This window comes from Cnephaeus nilssonii (genome assembly GCF_951640355.1).
Source record: "Cnephaeus nilssonii genome assembly, chromosome: 1".
NCBI classification, from domain to species: Eukaryota; Metazoa; Chordata; class Mammalia; order Chiroptera; family Vespertilionidae; genus Cnephaeus; species Cnephaeus nilssonii.
This window is the reverse complement of record NC_137072.1, coordinates 102,786,025-102,812,777: the sequence shown is the minus strand read 5'-3', so window position 1 is coordinate 102,812,777 and position 26,753 is coordinate 102,786,025. Positions and strand designations below refer to the sequence as shown.

The window sequence follows — 26,753 nt, the reverse complement described above, 5'->3', positions numbered from 1 at the left end:
TATTAACATTATATTGCAGTTAGAGGAATAGAAAAAATGAACATCTGACTTGAAAAGTCTCCTATAATAAATAATTATGTCCTCAAATTTCTTGTCCGTTAGTATGTGACCATCCCCTCCCCCCTCCCCAAAAAAACAAATGGTGACACTCCTATCTTCTTAAATTAGACAACGTCCCTACCTCCATTCATTATCACTTCTTGCCATTCTCCTCCCCTCTCTCTCTTCCACAGTGATTTCTTTTTCTCAATAATTGAAACCACTGGCCCTTGTGTGCTACGAAGTAACATGTCAGGCCCCATGAAAACAAGTAAAAGGAAGAAAAAAAAAAAGCTCACTTGTTAGATGCTTGGAACCATGGAAGCTATAGCTTGCTTTGTGTGTTGTTTTGTTTGTGTTTTTGTTTTGTTTTTTTTTAACCTACGCTAGCATGTAAACTTGTTTTAGTCAAAAATGCCTGTGTTAATTTATTTAAGCAGACAGGACAATGTTGCCCCCACACCCCAAAAGAAAGAAGTACTAGTAGGCTGGATAGACACAGTCTAGTCTAGAAAGGCATTTCTTGTTATCTAAATGTAGAGCTCACATCTTTTGAGATTTGTAAATTGGAGGAGAGATTCCAACACTGATTTTGCAAAGACATGATGATCACATGAAACTCCAACTGTTGCACAGAAATGTAAAATTATAACACTGCTGAATTCCAGCCTCCATATGCTTTTCTTTTTTAAAACACACCAAAGAATATACTTATATATAAAGAACACATATGTTCAGTTTACACATGTATGTAAAATCAATACAATTATTAGCAAATGGGTAGATTGCTTAAAGGCATAGACAGCTTCGACATTCAAAAGCCATTTTGTTAACTGAGTCCAAGGATGCCCGTTTTTATTCTGGGCCCGACTACGCGTGTTTCCACGCTGGGCCAGGTACACAGAGCGTACAACTCTCCTTCGTAACCTGGAGGTCTTTCTGGAACAGAGGAAGTGCCAGATGAGTAAGAAAAATTAATTTGAGGCGAAGAAGCCACAGGGCTTTATATCACCATATGAAAGTGGAGTTAAGCAACAGACAGCATTAACGTGGAAAAAAATTCTACGCGCCTTCTGGCACTTACTCTTCCTGGTCGTAGGGTACCCTTTGATCCCGCTGCTTTGCCTGGTATTCTCTGTCTGTTTGGGAAATAGGAATTCCAAATTCCATCTTGGAGACAGTTTCCTGTGCTGTTCTGGTGACGGCACACGCTTACGTCGCTGCAGGCCCTGGACGGACCTCAAGAAGATAAAGTCGCCGAAACCGGTTTGGCTCAGTGGATAGAGCGTCGGCCTGCGGACTCAAGGGTCCCAGGTTCGATTCCGGTCAAGGGCATGTACCTTGGTTGCGGGCACATCCCCAGTAGAGGGTGTGCAGGAGGCAGCTGATTGATGTTTCTCTCTCATCGATGTTTCTAACTCTCTATCCCTCTCTCTTCCTCTCTGTAAAAAAATCAATAAAATAAAAAAAAGAAGATAAAGTCAAGCTGCTCTCTTACTACAGAACATAGCCAGGGGAGGGGTTGCTCCCTCTTCCCTTCTGTGGTCACGATGAGGGGGTGACTAGAGAACGCACATGAGGGATAGACTCCCCAGGGCAAAGCAGCCGCCCCAACTCCGCATCCGCAGAAGCAGAGTCTAGAAGTGTGTCGCCATGAGTGAGAGCCCACCTTCGATAGCCTAGAACCTTCTAAAGCTCAGGAGGGCCCCCGCTCCCGCCCCCCCCCCCCCCCACCTCCAGGTGGAACATGTGCTGGGCAATTACATTGGCAGCATGAACCCTGCTGGACTCAGTGCCCCGCCTGCTGAGGATGTTAGGGAACATGTCCTGCCTCGAACTCAAGAAAACAAGCCAGGGCCCCATCCCGAGCCAGGAGGCAGGATGCAGAGCAGCGACGGCTAGTTCCCCCGGGAAGGGGGCCTCTCTTCTCCCTCACCGCCTGCCTCCTTTTCGCTCCTGCTTTCTTCTTCTCTCCCTCCCCCAGCACCCCTGCTTCCTTCTGCCCTCAGGGGGCATTGCCCCCCATGTGGCTGTAGTAGTACCTGGACAGGGACGCCCCCGTGGTTCTGCCCTCCTCCTCCCCCGCCTCTCCCCGCGGCCCCGGGGGCCCAGGGTGCGGGCAGCAGGGGAAGGTGGCCAGGAAGCCCAGGCGGAAGCGCCTGTTCATGAAGCAGTAGATGATGGGGTTGACACAGGAGGACGTGTAGGACAGCAGGAGGATGAAGGAGATGGGCGTCCCCGAGAGCTGGCGCTCGGCCGAGGCCGGGTCGTAGGCGCGCCAGGCGTTGGCGCTGAAGATGGGCATCCAGCACAGGAAGAAGAGCGCCACGATGACCATGAGCATGCGGATCACCCGCTTCTTGGCCAGCAGGTTGGTGGCGGAGCTGCTGCTGCGGATGCGGCTGGCCCCGCGGCCGCTGGCGACGGACAGGCGCTGCAGCTCCAGCTGCCGGCGGGGCTGCGGCCTCTGCAGGTAGCAGCCGTCGCTGTCCTCGTACCGGCCGCTGCTGCCGGTGCTCGCCTTCCTCTCTGCGTGGGCAAGGACACTGCTTATGGCTCAGGACGGGCCATGCCGCCCAGCGGCCGAGCACCCCCTCCAACCAGGGGGCCAATCCAACGTGAACGGAAGGACGGGGCAGGCAACATGGGTCAGCATTGATCTTACTGCCTTTTCCTACCAATGAGAAGCTACTTAAAACTAGTAAAACAATGTGTGCAATGTATGACACACATAATATACAAAATGAAACAGCATTTTATATATGGAGATTATAAGGCTTAAAAATGACCGAAGAGGCCAGGCCGGCATGGCTCAGTGGTTGAGCATCGACTTAGGAACCAGAAGGTCACGGTTGGATTCCTGGTCAGGGCACATGCCTGGGTTGTGGGCTCAGTCCCCGGTGGGGAGTGTGCAGGAGGCAGCCATCAATGATTCTCTCCTCATTGATGTTTCTATCTCTTTTTCCCTCTCCCTTCCTCTCTGAAGTCAATAAAAAAATATTTTTAACCCTTTGCACTCGCTTGCTTTTTTCTCGATTCCTTTATTCTAATGCTAACCATGTCGAGTCACACTGGACATCCGAGTGCAAAAGGTTAAAAATGATTGAAGAATGAGTATTCACACTCTTGTCCTCCCTCCCCCGGCTTCTTGGTGGAAAGGTTGCTGCTTGCTTGCTAAGCCTCCAGACCACTTTTACATGAAGAATCTAGACGGTGAGCAACAATCAACAAAAAACAAAGAGGCTGGAGAGACCAAGTTATACACGTGGGAAAGAGCAAGGCGAAGAGGTGGAGTGAGCAAGGGGAAAAGTGATGACAGCGAAGATGTTGGGGTGAATTCCAGTGGAGAGTGGGTTGTAATGGATGGGGACAGGGTGAGGGTTGGTGACAACTGCAATGGGACAGTGAAGGGAAGGGACAGGCTGTTGGGACTAGAGTTACAATGAACTTCAGTAGCTGAAGGGGGTCCGTTTGAACACAACATTACAGGAAGTCTGGGGCACGTGGGCCCTCAGCTTCCCATTGGGGTCTGTGTGTATTAGCTCATGTTATTCCTCTCGGCGCCCTTGGGAGAGGAATGATTTTTCCATTGCTCAGATGAGGAGCCAGAGGTGCTCGGTCTCGAGACTGTGCCTCATGCCACAGTCTGATGGCACTTGTGAAAATCTCCATCAGACCATGGGGATGTCTAGTTAAGTTACAGAAACCAAAGCTGTGTGATCTTTTGGCATAAACATACAGCTAAGAGACAGTTACCTCGAGCAGACTTCTTCTGGCTCGCATCAAATTTTATTCCTTGGTAAAGTTCCAAAGAGATTAATCCATACGCCACCATCATGACAATTCCAGGAATAAGAAAGAGGATGAGCAACAGGAACGTGTGCCTAATGAAATAAAAAGAAATCCAATAACCGGCAATCCAGTATTCCCAACGCAGATGGGACGGAATCAATAGGGTTCATCTCCATTCAAACTGGTCGGAACAAACACAGTCGTTACCAACATTTCATATCCTTGGAAATTCCAGGTCTGGAGGTTCAGTCATGAGAAGTTATTTACTTCTTTTCTTTTTTTTTTTTTCTGATAAAGTCTCTCATGAAGGACTTGTTAAATTGGAAATGTTTTGTGCCTGAGACAAGTCTACATATAAAATGAGAGCTTAAAAAAAAAGAATATGTGAATTTTATTTTAATAAAGCTATTACCAAAAAAAACACCGCACACAACAAAAACAAAATAAAACAAACCCCAACAGCTTACATTCATTGAGGACTTATTAAATGTGCTACACATGAGGGTAAGCATTTTCTATAGTTATTATTACATTTAACTCCCATCATAATCTTTGAGGTAAGGGGTATTATAAGGCCTACTTTACAGTAAGGAAACTGAGACTTAAATAACTTGTCCTGAGTCACACAGCTAGTGGCAAAGGTGGGATTCGAACCCAAGCAATTTGATTCTAGAACCTGTGCTCTTAAGCAGAGCACTATGCCACCTGCTGCCTTTGTGACAAGAACCGCCAGCACAGGTAGGAATGAGGGCAAGCCTACTTCGTTTTGCAAAATATGGCATTCTGGCTGGCTGTGGCGCACTGGCACGGGGTGGGCCCACCCGGGTGCCTGGTGGGCAGAGCTGTGCTTTCTCTAAACACGTTTGCTTCCTGAATGTCACGGCCTCCTCTTTTATGAGCCTGGCCCCTCAGTCACTGCAGCCTGGCATGCGTAAGGTTACGTGACGAGGCCATAAAATCGTCAGAGGCTCATGGTGGCCGGACCATTTCTCATTTCAATTGGACATGTTTTGATAAGATTTCTTTTCAAGTCCTTCTCATTTGCAACACAATTCTTGTGTGTGTGCGTGTGTGTGTGTGTGTGTGTGTGTTACTGAATCGAAATGGAAAAAAAAAAAAGGCTAAGAAAGCAGATTATCTCAGTTCTGAGCATTTTTAAATGTCTAGCTCCCTGCTTGTAAAGCATGCTTTGAATTAGTAAACATAATACACTGCATTTGTGTAGCCTTTTGAAAGATATCTAATGACATTTTTATACACACGCTCTTATTGGAACCTTACAGCCACCCGATGAGGCAGATAAAAAAAGATCTGTATCATGAAACCCTGGGAGAGATAAAGAACTTCTATCTCAGAGAGCTTATGTAAACTTGTCCAACGTCACCCAGCAAAGAAACAGGCTTGGAATCTTGCCTTTTTGTTTTCAGTCAAGTGCTCTGTGCAAGTATCATCACTGCAGCTCTAAGAAAACCACACGGGGTCTAAGACTCATCCTCACTCCATCTTCAGTTCTTACAGAATCACAGCCGCCCGGTCATCAAGCCTGAAGCCCCACCAGACGATCCGGAAACACACTGCACAGTGGACGAGCACAGAGGCTCTGTCTCAGCTCGGCTCAGGACTGAACGCTTTACTTAACCTCTCTGCGTCTCAGTTTCCTCATCTGTAAAATGGGGGCAATAATAGTACCTAGGTTTTGAGAGCGTTAATCGAATTAACATACACATGGCATTTAAAACAGAGCACTGAGTGTCTGCTATCACTACTGCCCTAGACAGAGGTTAGAATGATTCTTCTCCAAATGTTTTCAGGAAACTGACCCTCCCCCAGGCACTCTGGACAATACATCCGAGTTTTTATAAAAACTTCCATAGTTGTACCAAACAAACGGACACCTGGGAACCTTACCAGAACTGCTGCATCACATCACTTGGCAGTAGGAAGCGGCACATGTTCGCCGTCTGGTTGTTGTTTTTGGTAAAAGGCACCAAGTTGCTATAAACCGGGTACGGAGTCATGATGGTAAAGGAGAGGCACCAGGTAGCGGCGATCACCTTCAAAGCGTGGGATTTCGTCTGCCAGACCCGGGACTGCAAGGGTTTGCAGATCGCACCGTATCTCTCCAGAGATATGGCGACCAGATTAAAAGTGGATACGCTCACAGACGTGCCTGGGGAGGAACAAAGCGGTCTGTTTTGTCGGCTCTGAAATCCCAAGTTTATTTGCACGTTTGCTTAAGCATATCTGCTCTGCACGGGCTTGCTATCAAAGGAAATTGCTCTGAGGGTAAAGCAATCTTATGTGTATATATATATATATATATATATATATATATATATATATATATACATATATATATATACATATATATATATATTGAAAAATGGTTTATTCCCAGCTTTGTTCCAAATAGGATTGAAGGAAGCAAGTAAAGAAATGTGTTTGCAAATACATCTTATTGCCAATGCTCAGATAAGTACATCGGACCTTGATTACAACCTCACTTTTTCTCAGGATGACTGTGCTCATTAATTAGTAACCAGGCGAACGAAGCATGTTCCTGCGCCAGAGAGGAGACTTTGGAGTAACCCACAGAAAAGCTCTCATTTTGAGCATGACCTGCCTAGTTAAGTTGACCTTATCACCCAGATTCTCAAGGACTGTGAAAGGGCACTAAAACTCTTTCTGAAAGTTTCTAGCACAGACTATTTATAAGAGTGAAACATTCTAAATTTCAAAATGTAGTTTGTTAGAAAAAACCCACCCATAATAAAAAAGGTGAAGAGGAAAAATGCCATCCTGTAACTACAGGTTTCTCTGCATGGAAGTCTAGCATCGTCCTTCTCGTTCTTCTTGCTTTTCTGTATTTTGTAGAATAAGTATGTAACATCAATGAGCAAGACATCAAAACATCTCATTTAAGAGGATGTACGGAAGTAGAGTAAAAAAAGCTTAATTTCCCTTAACTTTGGTGTTTTGGGTGTGTCTGCTTATTATAATGTTGTATCCCCTTAGAGTTCCCTTAATTCTTCATCCATGAATTCTGTCAATTCTTCTGATTATATCTTACGGTGATATATTAAACCTAAGACTTCATCTGAGTTTGGGAGCAGAAGTTCTTAGCCTGGGGACATAAATTATTCCTCTGAGACTATGTATAAAAATGTTCTTTTTCTAGGGAGAATATGCGTAATATTTCTTAGAGACTTAAAAAAAAAACACCTGCAATCCCAAAACCATGAAATAAAAACTCATGTCCTGAGACTGGCTTTGCTGTGCTTCCCTGGACCTAAGGAGGCGATGCCATTTGGAGTAGAGAGGCTAGCCCAGACTCCTCGGCACGATGGGGCCACGGCGACTGTAGACCCACCCTCAGGCAAGCGCTCCCTTTTTGACTCCATAGTAGGAGCTGGATGCCTGTTGGCTGCCAGCAATAGCATTGAAGAGAACTCAAAATGAAGGGAAGATTTGAAGTGATGGAAATCAGAAGTCCAATAAAACCATTACACTATTGCAAGCACTTGCAGAGTTACCTTGCTTTTCATTTTAGCTATGTTTAAACACATTATTGATTGAGGCGAAAGTCACATAACATAAAATTAACCATTTTGTGGCATTTGGCAAATTTTAGATTTCCTTTCTCGTATTCTGGCTGAAGATTCTTAAATAATATTATCATAAGCCTAAAGGGCCATGGAATGCTGGTTATCATTGTTGCTTCATTGTTTAAGAAGGAACCTTTTCCTTTGCAGCCTATTTTTATTTTCGAGGACTTGGACACCCACCGACACTTTCCTGGGCATTGGTCTGTGACACGCAGGCCAGGAACTCCTCATCCTCTCCGGATTGCTGGGTCCCGCTTCCTCAATGGGGAGAAACCAAGGCTTTTAAAGCTTCCTGGTCATTGAAGACTGTTCATTTCCCGCCTCTCCTCTTCCTCCAAACTAGTGCTCAGAACAGGCCAGGGACAAGGCAGTTGTGCAGAAAAGGGGACCGAGAGTCGTGTCTCTGTGCAGCTCTAGGAGAGCCACAGCGGCCTGCAGTGTGCTCATTCACCGCCGGGGTCCCTGCTGATCTGGGTTCAAATCCCAGCTCTGCGGCTTACCGCCTGTGTGTCCTTGGGCCCATGATTAACCTCTGTGCCTCTGCTCCCTCCTCTGGGAGACTGAAAATTAACTGTGCTTAGGGTGTTTGGTTTATAAAGTGAGATCATGGAAGTAAAAGCACTTAGCATATCATCAGGTGCATAAAAAGGACTAACAAACATTAGCTCTTGTGATTTTTATCCTCCTCCTCATCATCAACATGTTGATTGGCACAGGCATGGAGCCGCATATCTCAGGGTGGACTTAGGAACCCCACAGCCCCTCCACGAGCAAACTCAACTCCTCCTCCAGGGGCGGAGGCCGCTCTCTCTGGGGGAACCCGCTGGGAAGTGAGTCCCGAGCAGGGCACCCGGCGCTCTGAGGCCCGGGCTTTCAAACAGCCCCGGTTCCCTAGCAAAGTCAGAGCAGCAACAGGAAGGACCCCCCCCCCCTCCACCCCCTCCTCGCCACCCCAAACCATGACTGGGGCTGGGTAGAGCTCAGGCTGCAATCAACAGCTTCCAGAACGTGAGCGAGCAGCTTGCACCTGTTTTTTCTAACAGAAACAAGCAAAACGAGCCTCTTCCGTGGCTTCTTATCAACTTATTCCACTCTGAGAAACTGACCTCTGAAACGCCCGCCCGGGAGGGACTTCTGGGGAGTTAGTTGTGAGCACCGAGCCACCCGCAAGCCAGCGCCTGTGACCTCGCACACAGCCCCGCACGGCCAGCTGTTTTGTCTTTCACACTCAGCAGGGCTCCTCCGCTGAGGCTGTCGGGGGTTTGGGAAGGTCTGGGGCCCCCTGGGGTCTGGGGCAAGCGCCAGAGACAGTCCCCCGCCCCCCCCCCCGCCCGCCCGCAGCCACTCACCCATGAAGTAGGCGGTGGTCTTGCAGACGGCGCTGCCGAAGATGAAGTCCTTGAGCAGGTTGGGGATGAGGTTGAAAGGCATGCAGAAGAGGCAGAGCATGAGGTCGCTGACGGCCAGGGACAGCAGGAAGATGTTGGTGACGGTCCTCATCCTCTTGTTCCGGATCAGCACCGTGATGACCAGGGTGTTCCCCAGCACGCTGAGCAGGAATATCAAGGAATACAAGAGGATCTGCACGGCCGGCTGCCACTCTGCCGAGGGGAGCAGGCACAAGACGGAGAGATGGAGGGGACGAGAGCAGCATGTTAAAACCTTAGCACGTGAAGACAACGCTTATTTCCCCCTGATCCCCCCCCCCCAATACACACACACATACACACATATAGGGGTGTGATCATTGAACCCAGCGATCCCCATACTGACAATATTCTGCAGAGACAACCTGGGGGGCGGGGAGGGGGAGGGGGGAGGGGAGGCGAGCAGTGTGATTCTGCTGCTTCTTAAAGGTTGGTTTGTGCAAGGATCACCCGGGGAACCACTTTTTCTTAAGAACAAAGCTCCCCAGGGAGAAGGCACGGCTTTCTTTCTGAGCCGCTGAGCGTTAATCACTTCTTCGCGCCGGATTTGCCCCCAAGAAAAGGGGACAGCTGGCTCGTGACAGCTCCTTTTCTGTGGCGCTTGTAAGTTGGAGCGTCTACACTCGCTCGCTCGCACTGCCTCCTTGCTTCCCTTCAGCGCCTCCTCCCACTGCTTTTGTTCCCCCCAGTCCTGGCCGTTAATCCCCACTCTCCCGACCGAGGGCAACGGAGAATATTTGACTCCATTCTGCTTCCTGATCTCTTAGCCAAACTTCTGCCCAGACGGCTTTATCCAGCCTTGTCTCATGGAGACGGGGTCCTGCTCTCCCTGCCAGCCTTTGCCTCTTGCGGATCTCCCCCTTCTCTCCTTTGGAGTTTCCCTGAATTAAACGGGCCGCCTCGGCCGCCTACCTTTGGACGGATGGGGCCGATCCAAGCAGAAAAGCGTCTCGTTCTCGATGCCTAGCTCGCAGGGCGGAGTGATGTTGCTCCCATTCACAAGGAGGCTGTCCACCGCATCCATCCTCGCCTGCTGCTCTCCACCCAGTGCTGGCGAGCTGGTGAATGGCTCACCGTCACTCATTCCTCCGAGGACCCGAGCGTCTCCCAGATGCGACCTGCCGTAGAGGGGCAGGGAGGGAGGGTCCTCCAGGTGTGGGCTTCTCCAGCCATTCCTCCGGGAGACTTGGGCTCACTTACGCTCAGGCCAGCTGGGCAAGCATTTGCACTCCTGTCTTGGAAAAGGCAGCCAATGCAAGCCAAGCCCGCTCCACCTTCCAGGCCCACCCCTCCCGCTCCGGGGCCAGCCCTGGGGCCCTGAGCATAGTCTGGCCCGGAGTTAACCCTTCCCAAAGTGTCGCTGCTTTTACACACACATGTACGCACACGTGGACACACACACACACACACACACACACACACACACACGGCCACAAGCACACACACACGCGCACACACACACGCACACACACACACACACACACACACACACGGCCACAAGCACACACACACACGCGCACACACACACGCTCGCCCAGTTCCTCTGGTCTCTGCATAGGAACCTGTCACCACCCCAGACAGAGGCAGAATGAGGCCCAAACTGGCTGTGCGAGACAGGAACAATTAACACGGTAACAGATATGATAATGCGGACCATCAGGACTAAAGGACACGGAGGGGCTGTGCTTCTGCCTCCTTATAGAAAAGCAATTAGTGCCTTTTTAGCTTTGGAACCATGCCCAGCAATGTGTGTGCATATAACCGCCGGCTGGTTGTTACGTTGTTACCAACCACAGTGTTATTTCTGTGGTCTCTGCCCTTGTTAACCGAACGGAGGGGGTAGTTTTGAACAGAGGTTCCTGGAACCGGATTACAAAAAATTTTTTTGCAGGATTTCTCATTCTTTTATTCATGGATGTGTTGGTTCATCCATTCAGCACACATTCATTGAGAGTCACCATTCTCCAGGCACTTTTCTAGGCCCCTAAGCAAATAATGAACAGGATTATTTCAGATAATTACCCACCACAAGGGAAGTAAAGCAGGAAGACATGATGGGGAGGAATGGGTTGAGGGTGCTGGTTTAGATGGAGTGGTCAGGAAGGATCCTGGAGGAGAGACCCAGGACCTGAGACCTGGTGACGAGGGGGAGGAAGCTGGTGAAGACCTGGAGAGAGCATCTTCGAGGCAGGAGGAACAGGAAGTGCAAAGGCCCCGAGGTGGGAATGAGCTCGGCTTGTTTGAGGGAGGGAGGGAAGCAGGAGTGAATGAGGGTCACACAGGGGGAGGGGAGGTGAGAGAGGGGGATGGATTGGGAGGTCTGGGTTTTCCAGGAAGTTCTGTGGTTTTGAAAGCCCCTTAATGCCCATCACACAGAGGGCTCCTCAGTTTAGACCTCCGGGAAAGCAGGCAACAGCAGGACCCCTGTTTTTGACATCTGTTTGGTTGGGCTGAAACTTGGTCCATTGGATAGAGACCTCTTGGTCCCCTTATGTACTGACAATCTCTCAGCCAACAGAGCTACACACACTATCTTGCTGAATCCCTGCTGGACACAGATGAACTCAATGGCACATCTTTACCATCAGGGCTCAGCTGTGGGGCTGGGAAGACAGTGGCACCTCTTTTCTTTGAAACCATGACTATCTCGTATTCCAGGAGTGGAAGGAACATTGGAGAAGCAAGCAGTAGCTATTAAGAGGCTTTGAGGTTAGACCTGTGATCAAATCCTGGTCTCACGGGGTACCTGCTGGGCACTAGGCAAATTTCTTTCTTTTTTAAAAACAATATTTTTTAATTGATTTCAGAGAGGAAGAGAGAGGGAGAGAGAGATAGAAACATCAATGAGGAGAGAGAATCACTGATCAGCTGCCCCTGTACACTGCACACCGCACAGTGGGGATCAAACCCGCAACCCGGGCATGTACTCTGACCAGGAATCGAACCGGGACCTCCTGGTTCACAGGTCAATGCTCAACCACTGAGCCATGCTGGCTGGGTAGGCAGGTTTCTTAGCCTCTCTAAGACTCAATTCCTTCTTCTGTCAAATGGGAAAGAAAATGACTTCATAGATATTTGTTATGGAGATTGACTTGATTGCCTCAAGGCAGTACCTGACACACCAACCGTGTTCAGTAAATCACAGGTAGTATTATTAGCCATCTAATAATCACTATTATTTATTTTATGCACAAGGAAACCGAGCCTCAGCGTGGCCATGTGGTTTGCTGGAGAGAACCAGCGTGGATGCCCCCGAGTGGGAGTGGACCCGGCAGCCCATCCTGGCACCGCTTCCTGTAGCTTGAAGCTTTCCTCATTATCCTAGTGCCCTGCAGCCCCTTGGAGCCAGGATTCCTGTCTCTGCGCCTCCTCCCAGCCACTCGCCCCTCGTCCTGATGGCTGACTCTCCCCAGGGTGCGGATGGAGACAGACCCCGCCCTCTCCGAGGGGACAGAGTGCAGGTACGGCTAAATTCCACCCCCCCGCCCCCCCCGCCGGTCCCAGGGGCTGGCTGCCCTGAGTGCTGCCCCTGGGCAGAGGGTGCCTCCCTCGGAGGGTCATCCAGCCTGCTGCCCCCGTAGCTGTGGGGAGCCGGCTGCTGCGTCCAAGGCAGAGGTGCAGAGGGCGCGGCTTGACCTGCCCTGGCCTGAAGCAGAGCCCGATTCGGGACCAGCTTCTTCCTCCCCTTCTCCCCTCCCTTCATTCCTTCCTTTCCCTCTCCCTCCCTTTCCTCTCTCCACATTCCCATTCCATTCTGTGGATGAGTGGGCCGGCATGGGGGTGAGGAGGGCAGGTGCTAGAGGTTTTGTAAACTCACAAGGAGTGACTGTGGCACATCTGAGTGCTGTGTGTGCTCCACAGGCTTTCGTGCCTATCTGAACCGCCAGGTGAGCGGTTAAAGACTGTGGATTCCAGGCTCCCCTCGCAGAGGCCCGGGAGTCTGCACTCTTATCCTGCATCCCTGGCGATTCAGACGGAGGCCGGTGATCCCGGGGCCAGGAAGCTCCTGGCAAGGCGCGCTGAGGGTGAGCACAGGTGTCAGACTGCAGGAACCTAAGCCTGGTCTGCACCACCAGCTGTGGGGCAGGAACAAATTACTTCCCCTTTCTGTCTCCGCGCGCTCAGCTGCGGAATGTGCAGATGCCACGGCTAAACAAAGTCACACAAGGAGGCCCTAGCCGGATTGGCTCAGTGGATAGAGCGTCGGCCTGCGACCAAAGGGTCCTGGGTTCGATTCCGGTCAAGGGCAAGTACCTCTGTTTCAGGCTTCTCCCAGGTCGGGGCTCGTGCATGAGGCAACCTATAGATGTGTTTCTCGCACATCAATATTTCTCTGTCTTTCCCTCTCCCTTCCACTCTCTCTAAAAAATCAATGGAGAAATATCCTCAAGGGAGGATTAAAAAACCAAAAAGCCACACAGGGAGAGAGCACTTATTAGTAGAACAACACTTGGAACATAGCCCTGGACACTCACCTATTATTAGTGCATTACGAGTAATTCTAGGGATGCTCGATTTACCCCCTTGATCACGGGCAGGTTAAGGGTTTGGGTCTCCAGTACCCTAGCACAGTGCCTGGCATTTAGTATGTGTTTGGGAAATAAACATGCATAAAGAGCAAAACATTAGGAGAGCCCACACTTGCTTGCTTATTATATCCTTTTATAACTCTGTTGCATTGGGTTTTTTTCCTGGCCCACTCTGGATTTTTCACGCTGAGTTTCTGAGCCAGGGTTACCATAGATTTAAACTAAAAAAGGGAGAATTCCAAGGAGAGTCGTGAGGGCTTTCAAGGGACGAGGTGACGCATTTCCCAGGGTGGTAGCCCTCATCTCATTCCTCAGCACACACTTATTGGATGCCTTCTAAGTGCCAGGCACGGTGCCAGGTGCGGAGGGTAAGCCATGAGCAAAGTAGATGGAAATTCTCAGTCCACCCCGGGAGACAGGCGATAAATAGACTGGGTGAAATGGAAGGGCCCCTCTCGCCTCGAACCCTGTCCTCTGACTGGGCACCGTTCCCGGCAAATTGATAATAAGTTACTAAAGGGAGTTGAAACGGTGCAAGTGCCGCCTCTCACTGCCAGACACACAGTGCTGGGCCCAGCGTGAGCCCGGGTGCCTCCTCCAGTCTTTGGTGTTAGGGACTCATCTCTGGCAACTACTGCCCCAGGAGGACAGAACACGAGCAATCTCGGTGGGTTCCTGGCTAAGGAAAACCATAGCTGCTCCCCAAACCATTCTCCATCTTATCACCTACAAGATCGATATGTATTTTTTTTAACTCATTATAACATGAATCATAAGTGTAACTATAACACAAATTTCAGGGCTCCACCTGATTTATATTTTTAATTTCATTTTTTAAAATATATTTTTTTATTGATTGCAGAGTGAAAGGGAGAGAGAGATAGAAACATCAGCGATGAGAGGGAATCATTGATTGGCTGCCTCCTGTATGCCCCCTACTGGAGATCAAGCCTGCAACCCGGGCACATGGCCCTGACTGGAATCGAACCCAGGACCCCTCAGTCCACAGATCGACACTCTATCCACTGAGCCAAACAAGCTAGGGCTTTAATTTCATTTTTAAATTACAGTTGATATTCAGTATTATTTTGTATTAGCTTCAGGTGTACAGCATAGTGGTTAGACAATCATATACTTTACCAAGTGTTTCCCCCTGATATTTCCAGTATCCCCTGGCACCATACATAGTTACCACAATGTAACGGACTATATTCCCGACGCTGTAATTTCATCTCCAGGACTCTTCTGTAACTACCAATCTGTACTTCTGAATCCCTTCACCTTTCTCACCCAGGCCCCTGAGCCCCCTCCCCTCTGCCAGCCATGAGTCTGTTCTCTGCATCTGAGTCTGTTTCAGTTTTGTGTATTTTGTTCTTTAGATTCCACATATGAGTGAAATCATACTCTATTTGCCTTTCTCTGCCTGACTTATTCCACTCAGCATAATACCTTCTAGGTCCATTCACGCTGCACGTGACTTGTTTACAAGGTGGTGCCACTTTCAGAGAAACGCAGTCCAGAAGCCAGAGGAAGTTAATGGGAAATCGCACATCGCAGGGCAGCCTGACATTTTTAAAAATTCTCCTCGTCAATTCCCCGCCCTGTCGTCAGACTGCCCCTCTCTAAGCTCCTTATTCCTCATTCTCCTCCCAGATCCACCCACACTGTGGATGCTGGCATTTTCTCTTTTCCTTCCTCTAACCGTCTCAGACTTCTGGAAGGGACCGGCTGGACTTCCCTGCCTCCTACCCTGTGCTGGCCACGCTGGGTTACTCCAGAGGGGGACATGTGCTGGCCACGCTGGGTTACTCCGGAGGGGGACATGTGCTGGCCACGCTGGGTTACTCCGGAGGGGGACATGTGCTGGCCACGTTGGGTTACTCCGGAGGGGGACATGTGCTGGCCACGCTGGGTTACTCCGGAGGGGGACATGTGCTGGCCACGCTGGGTTACTCCGGAGGGGGACAGGCTGAGGTTCATGCCCCTGCGCCCCACGGAGGACTGGGTGCGACTGCCCCCCGGAGTTCTCCCACTGGCTGCTGAAAAGAACACAAACGAAGATTAGTTTCCATATACAAAGTAATATTGAATATCAACTGTAACTGAAAAATAAAATTAAAAAAAATAAGTCAGGTGGAGCTCTGAAATGTGTGTTAACTTTACACTGACTTACTTTTCTTCATTTCAAAAAAGATTTGCACTGACCTGTGATTCATGTTATAATGAGGAAAAAATACATATCGATCTTGTAGGTGTTTTTGAGCAATAGTTTCTTAAGATGGCTGCCCTTTTTGGAGAAATTATAATGGATTATTTCTGAATAATCCTATCTAATAATAGACAAATATGCAAATTGACATACCTCCAACACACCCACAAGCCACGCCCACAAGCCATGCCCACCATCCAATCAGAGCAAGTATGCAAATTAACCCAAACCAAGATGGCTACAGCCACAGAGAGCAAGGTTTCCTAGGTAACAGAGGAAGCCAAGCTTTCCGCGTGCCCTTGCCAGGCCTAAGCCTCCACTCAAGCTACAAAGTTTCAATTATAGAAAGTAAACAAATTCAAACAAATGGCGGCAGAATGGAGCTTGAGAGAGCAGGCCAGGGTTGCCGCCGGCAGCAGGGGAAGCAAAGCTTTCCACACACCCTGGCCAGGCCCACCAGCTTAAGGCAACGAAGTTTCAATTATAACCCCAACACAAATGGCTGCCGGCCTTGGAGGGAGCCCTAGGCTTGGCTCCGCTCCAGGCTACAAAGTTTCAATTGTAGAAGGAAAATAAATTCCAGATACCAGGGCCTCCACTTGGGTTGCCAGGGGGCGTGGCCGGCCTGCAAACCACCACAGGCCCCTCGCTCAGGCCGCCCCATGCTCCAAGGGAACCCCCACCTGATCCGGGACACCCTTCAGGGCAAACCAGCTGGCCCCCACCCCTGTACCAGGCCTCTATCCTATCTAATAAAAGAGTACTATTCAGATTGATCATCACTGCAACACACAATATAGCTGCCCCCATGTGGTCAAAGATCCTGCCCCCATGTGGACACAAGATGGCCACTGCAAGATGGCCAGCAGGAGAGGGCAGTTGGGAGGCACCCGGCCTGCAAGGGAGGGCAGTTGAGAGGGACCAAGCCTGCAAGGGAGGGAAGTTGGAGGTGATCAACCCTGCAGGAGAGGGCAGTTAGGGGTGACCAGGCCGGCAGAGGAGGGAAGTTGGGGGCAAACAGGCTGGCAGCAGAGGGGTTAGGGGGTGATCAGGCTGGCAGGCAGAAGCGGTTAGGGGCAATCAGGAAGGCAGGCAGGCAAGCAGTTAGGAGCCAGCAGTCCTGGATTGTGAGAGGGATGTCCGACTGCCCGTTTAGGCCCGATCCCACCAGGATCGGGCCTAAACGGGCAGTCGGACATCCTTCAAGGGGTCCCATATTGGAGAGGGTACAGGCTGGGCTGAGGGACAACCCTCCTCCATGCACGAATTTCATGCACCGGGCCTCTAGTAATAATAATAATAATAATAATAATAATAATAATAATAATAATAAAAACACCCCTCCTTGCTACAGAGGAAGGCAAGCTCTATGTCTGTCTGACAAGGCTGTCACTTAGCAAACCCCAGCTGGGTTCACGCAGGAGCTTTGCCTCTCTCAGTCTCCATTGCCTCACCTGGGAAATGGGCTAACAGGGGTAACACCCACCTCAGAGGGCTGCTGGGACATCTCATGTCACGAGTGTAAAGCACCCAGCTGGGCTCAGTAAGTGATGATGATGATCATGATGATAAAGATGAATTTACCATGTTTCATGTTGATAGGAACATTAAAATTATCCTCAATACCAATGCTTCAAAATAACATTTATTAACTAGAGGCCCAGTGCACTAGATTCGTGCACTCAGAGGTGGGGAGGAGTCCCTCAGCCTGGCTTGCACCCTCTCGCAGTTTGGGAACCCTCAGGCCAGCAGTCGGACATCCTTAGCGCTGCTGTGGAGGCTGTGCTTGCCAGCCATGAGCCCTCTGGCTGAGCAGCACTCCCCCTGTGGGAGCATACTGACCACCAGGGGGCAGCTCCTGCATTGAGCATCTGCCCCCTAGTGGTCAGTGCACGTCATAGTGACCGGTTGTTCCGCCGTTCAGTCGATTTGCATATTAGCCTTTTATTATAGGATGGTTTGGTGAATATTCTTCCAGCCTTTTCCTCTGAACACATATTTTAAAAAAGCAAATTTGGAATCATACTCTATATATAATACTCACTTTACAACTTTTTGAAAATGTATTTTTAAGTTAATTTTTTTTTCAAAATGAGATGTATGGCTTCAGTAGTGTTCTGGAAAAAAATGTGTTTATTTTTTAAACAGTTAGAAGAAAGTAAAAGCCTTTATAACCCCACCATTCAGAGAATTTAAAACGTGTTTGACACGCTTACTCTTTTGCATACTCATTTTTATCACTTGGCATTATTTCATCATCACATTTCGGTACCTTTCTTTCATGTTAGTGATGTCTATTATTCCACTAAGAATTATTCCAATTCTTTATTGGGTTTCTTCAGATAAATACCCAAAAGTGGAATTGCTGAGTCATTCTTTGTTTCTTGTTATAGTCTTTGTTTTAAAGTCTCTTTTATCTGGTGTAAGTATTGCTACCCCAGTTTTGCTTGTTTGTTTGTTTCCATTTTCATGAAATATTTTTTCCCATTCCTTGACATTCAGTTTGTGTGCGTCTTTGCATCTGAAGTGAGTCTCTTGTAGACAGTATATGTAAGGGTCTTGTTTTGTTTTCCATTTAGCCACTGTATGTCTTTTGATTGGAACATTTAATCTATTTGCATTTAAAGTAATTATTGATAGATGTGTATTTATTGCCATTTTATTATTCATATTTTTCATCTTTTTCTTCCTAAAGAAGACCCTTTAACATTTCTTGTAATACTGGTTTGCTGGCAATGAACTCCTTTAGTTTTTTCTTGTCTGGGAAACTCTTTTATCTGCCCTTCAATTCTAAATGATAGCTTTTCTGGGTAGAGTAATCTTGGTTGTAGGTCACAGTCCATGGAAAGAACACTATTTCCATACATCACCACAATGGCCAGTTTGTGGGCAACAACATGCAGAGGTGGGAATTGAGCACCCAGATGAAACCACTTGGGCCAGAACCTCCTGTGAAAAGAGTTCCATCAGCTCTACTCCTCAAACTCCATCCAAAAGCCCTTCTGGCTCTCTATCTCCCTGCTGTCCTGTTGCACACCCCCACCCAACACTTTTCTCCTCCCTAAGTTAAAGGACAAAATTCCCCAAGAACATCTTGGGGGATGGTGGAGAGGTCTGGATCTCACCTCTGCTAGCCAAGAGGCCGATGACATCATCATTATTATCATCGTTCAGCAATGTGTTCCGATTAGGCCAGGAAGAGGCTGCTGCACACTGTTAGGTCACTAAAAACCTGAAGTTCACATGCCTGGAGGTGTGGGGAGCCAGCAACATTGCTCTTACGGGAACCTTTTAGAGAGTTGTGCCCAGCTGGCATCTGATCCACCCACGTGTCCACTTGCTATTTTGGGAAATTAACAGCTCCCGAATCCATTAACTGGACTAAAAGTGAAAGCAATTGGAAGCACAAGTGCCTTGAAATGTTTAAGCACCATAATGCAGACCTGGCCTAATTACTGCGGACAGGAGGGTCAGAGTGAAACTCTTGACCTTAGCCCCCTTCATGGACCAATAAATGGAAGGAGAAATGTCAGACTTAAGGATTAAAAATGATCATTTCTCTGCCTTTCAAGAATAAAACCTTTGATTTGAAATTCAGTTATCTGAGAAAGGCACTAACAGGTTCCAGAGCAATCACAGCACCTACCTGCCCAGTCTCAGAGCTTACACTGTGGTACTATAACTCAGAATCCCTGTTTCCACAATGAGCACGAGTTCCTGGAGGGTAGGGTGCCGTCAGCCATGTTTGCTGCAATTACAACCCAACTCCAGCTGTTCCTACCATGTCTGGTGCATTAGAAACGTTCACTCAATGTTTGTTAGGTAAAAAAGGGCTGAACAGATGGGAATATCGATGTCATTTAATGTCACATTATCATTCTTTTTTTTTTTTTAAATCTTTGTTGTTGAGAGTATTACAGATGACTCTGCCTTTCCCCCCCTTGCCTCCCACCACCAGGTTCCTACCCTGCCCCAAGCCTTCACCACCCTATTGTCTGTGTTTATGCATATAAGTTCTTTGGTTAATCACTTCCTACCACCCACCCCTCTGAGATTAGTCAGTCTGTTCCATGTTTCCATGACTCTAGTTTTATTTTACTCATCAGTTTATTGCGATCATTTGATTCCACATATAAGTGAGATCATATGATATTTGTCTTTCTTTGACTGGTTTATTTTGCTTAGCATTATCATCTCAAGGTCCCTCCATGCTGTCTCAAATGGTAAGAGAACCTTCTTTTTTTACAGTTGCATAGTATTTCATTGTGTAAATGTACCACCGTTATTTTAGCCATTCATGTACTGATGGGCACTTGGGAGCTGTTTTCAGATCTTAGCTATTGTAAATAATGCTGCTAAGAACATAGGGGTGCATATGTTCTTTCTGATTAGTGTTTTGAGGTTCCTAGGATATATTTCTAGAAGTGGAATCACTGGGTCAAATTGCAGTTCATTTTTAATTTTTTGAGGAAACTCCACGCTGTTTTCCATAGTGGCTGCACCAGTCTGCATTCCCACCAGCAGTGCAGGAGGCTTCCTTTTCGCCACATCCTCGCCAGCACGTGTTGTTTGTTGATATATTGATGATGGCCATTTTGACAGGTGTGAGGTGGTATCTAATTGTTTTCATTGGCGTCTCTCTGATGATTAGTGACATTGACCATTTTTTTTCATGTCTCTTGGCCATTTGTATGTCATCTTTGGAAAAGTGTCTGTTAGGCTCCTCTGCCCATTTTGTAATTGGGTTGTTTGTCTTCCTTTTGTTGAGTTGTATGAGTACTTTATATATTTTGGGAATTAAACCCTTATCAGATGTGTCATTGGCAAATATGTTCTCCCATACAGTGGGTTCCCTTTTCATTTTGAAGCTTGTTTCTTTTGCTGTACAGAAGCTTTTCAGTTTAATGTAGTCCCATTTTTTTTTTTCCCCTGTGTTGCTCTTGCCCTAAGCAATGTATTGGTGAAAATTTTGCTACATGAGATTTTGCTGCCTACATTTTCTTCTAGGATTTTTATGGCTTCATGACTTACATTTAAGTCTTTTATCCACTTTGAGTTTATTCTTGTGTATGGTGTAACACCCATAAACTGATGACTTTTTTATACACCAGTAATGAACCCTCAGAAAGAGAAACTAAAAAAAAATCCCATTTACCATTGCAACAAAAAAAATTAAGATACTTAGGAATAAACTTAATCAAGAAGGTAAAAGACTTGTACTTAGAAAACTACAGGGTCTTGATAAAAGAGACAGAGGAAGATATAAACAAGTGGGAGAATGTACCATGTTCATGGATTGATAGAATTAATATCATTAAAATACCCAAACTACCCAAAGCGATCTATAGATTCAATGCAATTCCTATTAAAATATCAACAGCATATTTCACAGATCTAGAACAAATACTCCTAAAATTTATATGAAACCAAAAAAGACTCCAAATAGCTACTGCAATCTTGAGAAAGAAGAACAAAGTTGGAGAGATCACAATACCGGATATCAAGTTATACTACAAAGCCACTGTAATCAAAACAGCCTGGTACTGGCACAAGAATAGGCATATAGATTAATGGAACAAAAGAGAGAACCCAGAAATCGACAAAGGAGGCAAGAGCATACAGTGTAGTCAAGACAGTCCCTTCAATAAATGGTGTTGGGAAAATTGGACAGGTTCATGCAAAAAAATAAAACTTGACCACCAACTTCTAGGACCCTTCCTGGAAGTATTCATTATTGTCAGTTTATATTATATCCTTTTTCTGTACATTAAATACCCATCTATATACCCATGGATATTCTATTGCATCTTTTTCCCTTCAACTTACTTTTTTTCCACTTAAGAATCATCTTGGAGGTTTTTCAGCCCCTATAAATCTACCATGTTTTTCAGCCCCTATAAATCTACCATTTTAAACTACTGTGTAGTATTCCATATTTTGGATATGCCACACTATTACCATTTTCTTACTAAGTGACTTTAGTTCATTTCTAGAATTTTGCTATTGCAGACAAAGCCCCAGTGAACACTTTTTCACACACTTCTCAAGCACATGTGCAGGTGTTTTAAGAACACCAGAACTCTGGTATTGCTAGGTCATAGAATAGGTGCATTTTAAAAAATACAAAATATACCACCAAATTTTCTGGAAGAATGCAAGTGCCAGGATTTTTCCCCCTCCTACAATGTACAGGTTTTATATTTATCCATAGTCAACCATTACTTTTATCAATGTTTTTAATTTCCCCCAATCTGATGGATGAAAAATGCTATTTTGTTTTGTTTTGCATTTTTTATTACTGGTCATATTAAACATCTTTTTGGATTTTATTGATCATTTGTATTCTTTCTTTTGTGAATTACCCACTCATTTTTTGCTCATTTTCCATGCATTTCCTTTTTGCCATTGACTTATGAGCTCTATTATATTCTGATATTAAACATTTATTAACTATGCTAGATATATTTTTACTCTCAATCTCCCTCTTGTGCTTGTAATTTACACACTGTATTGGAATCCTGGCACTAACATTGACTCTCTGAAAGACTTAAATGAATATTTAACCTTCTGAGCTTTAGAGTTCTCACTTGCAAATTGGAAGTAAGCATTTACCTTCAGAGTTGTTGCTAGAATTAAATGAGATAATGACTTTAAAATACTTGGTCCAGTGCCTGGCATATAATAAGTACTCAAAAAATAATTATTCATTCTACCCTTTAAGAGATTCTTCTATGTATGAGCCAAAATAATGTCTACCTTCAACTTATACCCATCAGTTATAGATCTACTTTCTACAGGAAAACAAACATAAGTCTGAGAGATCTTTTTGTATGAATACTAGAAAAAAAATCACATCTGATTTTAGTTTATAGTTCCTACAATCGGTCTATTTTATTTTCACTTCCAGACAGTTCTGTAGAAATCAAATTGTTAGCACAGCAGGGGAAAGCCTGAAGAGAAGTAAAATTCAGTTTTCATTGAAAAAACTTTTAAAACAAATTTATAAAAACATTTTTCATAACAGCCTGGAAAAGCTGCAGAGACAGCTTGTCTTCTTCCCCCTGTAACATCACCTACAAAGTCATTTTTCTTAAAACCACCCATTTGAGCTGAGAGACCAAACAGCTCCTCTGAATCTGAATGATCATGAGGCTCTCTGTACGACCATGCCCTGCAGGTTACAGACCGTTTTATGAACTTGATTGCTCCCCGCAAAATACCTGTAAAATAGTTGAGGCAGAAAGACCCATTTCCTCCAAACTTCCAAATGAGGAGACAGAGCCTTCGGGGGCAAAGCCATCTATGATCTTCTCAGTCTGACTTAGGGTTTCCTCCTAGGCACTGCCATCCCACCACGTACACAACTCTATCAAACTATGTTCACTAGTGCATAGAAGTCTTGATCTTCTCCATTAGACGAGTTCCTTGTGAGCAGAAACTCAACTTTCTTTATGTGCATCCTTAATACCTACCCAGCATGGATGGATGGATGGATGGATGGATGGATGGATGGATGGATGGATGGATAAATGAATGGATAGATGGATGAAGGGATGAATGATGGGTGAATGAACAGATGGATGGATGTCAAATCTGCTAAGAATTGGTACTCGGGTCTCTATAAGCTATACCAAGCACTTTTAAAAAAAGATTTATTAATTTTTAAATGTCTTAAATGATCATACAGTACAGTTGATTTTGGTGTGTGTGTATATAGAGTTCTATGAATTTGGGGGCATGTATAGATTTGTGTACTCATTACTCCAATCAAGTGACAAAACTGTTCCATCATCACAAACAAAACAAAGCAAAGCAAAGCAAAAAAACTCCCTCATGTTGCCCTTTCTAGACAAAGCCTCCCCTACGCCAATCCCTGGCAACCACTGGTCTGTTCCCCACCATCATTTCATATTTTCAGAATGTCATATAAATGGAATCACACTGGGTTTCTTTCACTCAGTACAATGCATTGGAGGCCCACTCAGTTTGTTGTGTATATCAATAGCATGTTCTCTTCTTATTGCTGAGCAGGATTCCTTTGTGTGGCTGTTCCACAGAGTGTTTATTCATTCACCTATGGAAGACAAGTTAGGTTGTTTCCAGTTTGGGAAAACTGTAAGTAAAACTGCTATAAATACTCATGTACAGGTTTTTGTGTGAACCTAAGTTTTAATTTTTCTAGGGAAAATTTTCAGGAATGATATTGCTGAGTCTTATGGTAAGTACTAGAAGCCTGGTGCATGAAAATTCATGCACTGGAGTGGGGGTCCCTTAGCCCGGCCAGCCCCCTCTCACAGTCCAGGGGCCCTTAGGGGCAGGAGGCAACCTGCGATCAAGGGGAGGCAACGCCCCATTACACCTCTGCTGCTGCCACTATCGGTAGTGCAAGCCCCGGATGGCCCTGGTTACCTAAGCCTCAGGCAGCCCTGGGCAGCTGGGCAGCCGACATCTGAGGCTTGTCTCCGCCTCAGGCCGGCCCTGGTGGCTGGGGGCTGAGGGTGGGTCCGGCCCCACCATGGGCCTGCTGCCCTCTCCCCGCCCTGGTGGGGCTGAAAGGACTGGGTGACTTTCAGCCCCACCAGCAGGGTTGAGGGGACTGGGCACCGCCATCTAGTGGCTATGGGTGCCACCATCTTTTGTGATGGTGTGATGGTCAATTTGCATATTCCCGCTTTATTAGATAGGATATGTTTAGTTTTTTAAGAAATTGCCAAACTGTTTTTCAGAGTGGTTATATTGAGCATTCTTACCTTCATACCATACAACCTTTAACTCTCCTTTGTTCCCTCTCTTGGGATTGGATGCTGTTCCCAGGCTTCCATTTCTCTAACTCCCTACCCACCCCCTACACACACACTGCCCCTGTACCCTTCAGAAAGCCAGGTGCCTCTCTGTACTCTAGGGCCCAGGAGGCACCATCCACTGGGTGTGCAGTACGAGGCCTTGGAAGGTGCATCCTCTCCAAACCTCTCCCTCTTGGCTTTGGAATGCCAGCACCAGAGTCTGTCTTTCATCCTTGTTAACAAGCAGATGGTCAGGATTGGGATCACATTGGGCTCTTACCAGTCATGTTCTCCTTAGCACAAACCCCATTCAGGACTTGGTACCAGAAATGGAGCTACCAGGAGGGGTTGGGCCTTCGGAGGGACTTAGGGGAGGCAGAGGGTGCCCAATCCTGTTAGTCTCTCCTGAGGCAGTTTTGCTCACTTAGATGCTAACTCTTGGTAATGGGCCAGTGTGACCCACTGCCTATCCCTTCTCATTCCTGCACACTTCTATTGGTTCACCCCTTTCACTTTGCCACATAGCCTTTTACCCAACCTTTCATACCATTCTGATTAGCACAGAGAACCAATCTAAGAGTTGCTTTTATTTATTTATTGTCCCCCCATTCCCCTGCCCCATTGCCTACCTCCACCCAGCCCCTGCAGCCCCTCCCCTGGCCTTCACCACTCTGTTGTCTGTGTCCATGGGCTATGTATATGTGTTCTTTGGCTACTCTCTTCACCTTCTTTTACCCAGTCCCCCTCCCCTCTGACCTCTGTCAGTCTGTTCCATGTATCCATGCCTCTGCTTCTATTTTGTTTGTCAGTTTATTTCATTCATTAGATTCCACATATAAGTGAAATCATATGGTGTTGGTCTTTCTCTGACTGGCTTATTTCGCTTAGCATAATAATCTCACAATTTTAGATTGATTGATTATAAAGCCCCCAAATACAATGGCATCTCACGTCCTGGCTTCTTTCTTTGGATCTAATTATGCATCCAGTGGGGCAGGGGAACCCTGATATAACACAGGCTATGAGATGGGAAACGGTCCTGCCCCCTGAAACTTTGGAAGAGGCACCAGCATCTCTTGAAGTGATCTACACGTAATATTTCAAGTCTCCTGCTCTTTATTTTATCTGCGACTTAAACACGGCCCTGGCAATGAAGTAGGGTGATGTCAGGCCTCGCAGCCACAAATCATGATGTTATTTGAGTTGCTTCAATCTTGACAAACTTCACAAACACAGGGGATGGAAAGAAGAGGTTCTCTTTGTCTTCCTCTCTTTGTGAAATCTTGACACAATGCAGATCCACATTCTTCCAACCGGCCCTTGGCCAGCCCCTGGGTGGTGCAATCCATCAGGGAGGCCCAGGATAGCGTCAGCATCAGTCTCTCTGAAGCTGGGAGGGCCATGTGGGCAGGGTGGGCTGGTGCTTACCCAGTGGAGGTCGTGTTTCAGGTAGACGCACTCCTATCTCTGACCCAACTTCCTAACTGTCCTGCTGGGATTTCCTGAGTTCAAGAAGCAAATTCTTCAAAGGATTCACAGCTCCGAGCACCCTCCATGCTGTGCCTCCTCCTACACTGGGTGACAGGCATACCAAAGACTCTTTGCCCCCCAGAGAGGAGTGAGGAGGGAGGGCCAGTGTGTGGGATGAGGGTGTTTCTGGGGATGATGAGTCTGGTGGGGTCACAACACAAAAATCCTGTTCTGGAAGCAGGGTGGGGGTGGAGTTGGGGGGTGGGCGTGGGTAAAGAGCATGGGGCTACCTAACCTACTATGTGCTCGTAATCCCAAGCCTTTCTGAGTGACCTGGACAGTGAGGACCAGGGAAATGGCCCCTGCCTCTCTCTGCTGGGTCTTTCCTGCTTCAGTGAAGCTAACTGCTTTCCGGGGCAAAGGTGACACTGAAAGGTGGTCTCCAAACAATGAGCCAAAGCGCGGATCAGGAACTTTTTTCAGAAAAGTGGCACATAGTAAAAAAAATGTTTCTTCCCCTGCAAAGAGCTTTATTGTTCCCATTTGGTCCATGCGAGAGGGCTCCAGGGTGGTAAAAGGATGCCTCCTGGTTTCAGTGAGAGGCTCAGGCAGAAGCCAGACTCCAGGGGGAGGGAGAGGGGGCCCTCAAGGCCTCTGGGCTCCAAAGGCTCCTAGTCGTGCTTGAGGGTGAGCCTTTGGAAGAGAAACCCGCCCAGCCCAGCCCAGCCTGGGAGGTGAGTCAGATGTTGCCCATTTTCTTGAGGAGTTTCACCTGCTCACCCCGGAAGTGGTTCTCCAGGAAGTCACAGAGCTAAGGGTCTGCGAAGGTAGAAACCAGGGCAGGCAGCTCCACAAGGGCCTGGGTCAGGTTCCTCTCCTAGGCCTTGTCAGCTTCCCTG

At 47.1% G+C, this 26,753-nt stretch overlaps 1 protein-coding gene across 1 annotated transcript; it reads right to left on the bottom strand.

Annotated features, from left to right (window-relative positions):
* Nucleotides 1–2,044: 2,044 nt before the first annotated feature.
* On the bottom strand, nucleotides 2,045–9,887 carry CCKAR (cholecystokinin A receptor; the record flags this gene model as incomplete). The annotated part of the gene is made up of 5 exons (XM_079798757.1): nucleotides 2,045–2,568; nucleotides 3,796–3,923; nucleotides 5,740–6,001; nucleotides 8,786–9,037; nucleotides 9,776–9,887. 5 exons carry the CDS (start codon nucleotides 9,885–9,887, stop codon nucleotides 2,045–2,047), a joined length of 1,278 nt encoding a protein of 425 aa, XP_079654883.1.
* Between the last annotated feature and the right edge of the window lie 16,866 nt (nucleotides 9,888–26,753).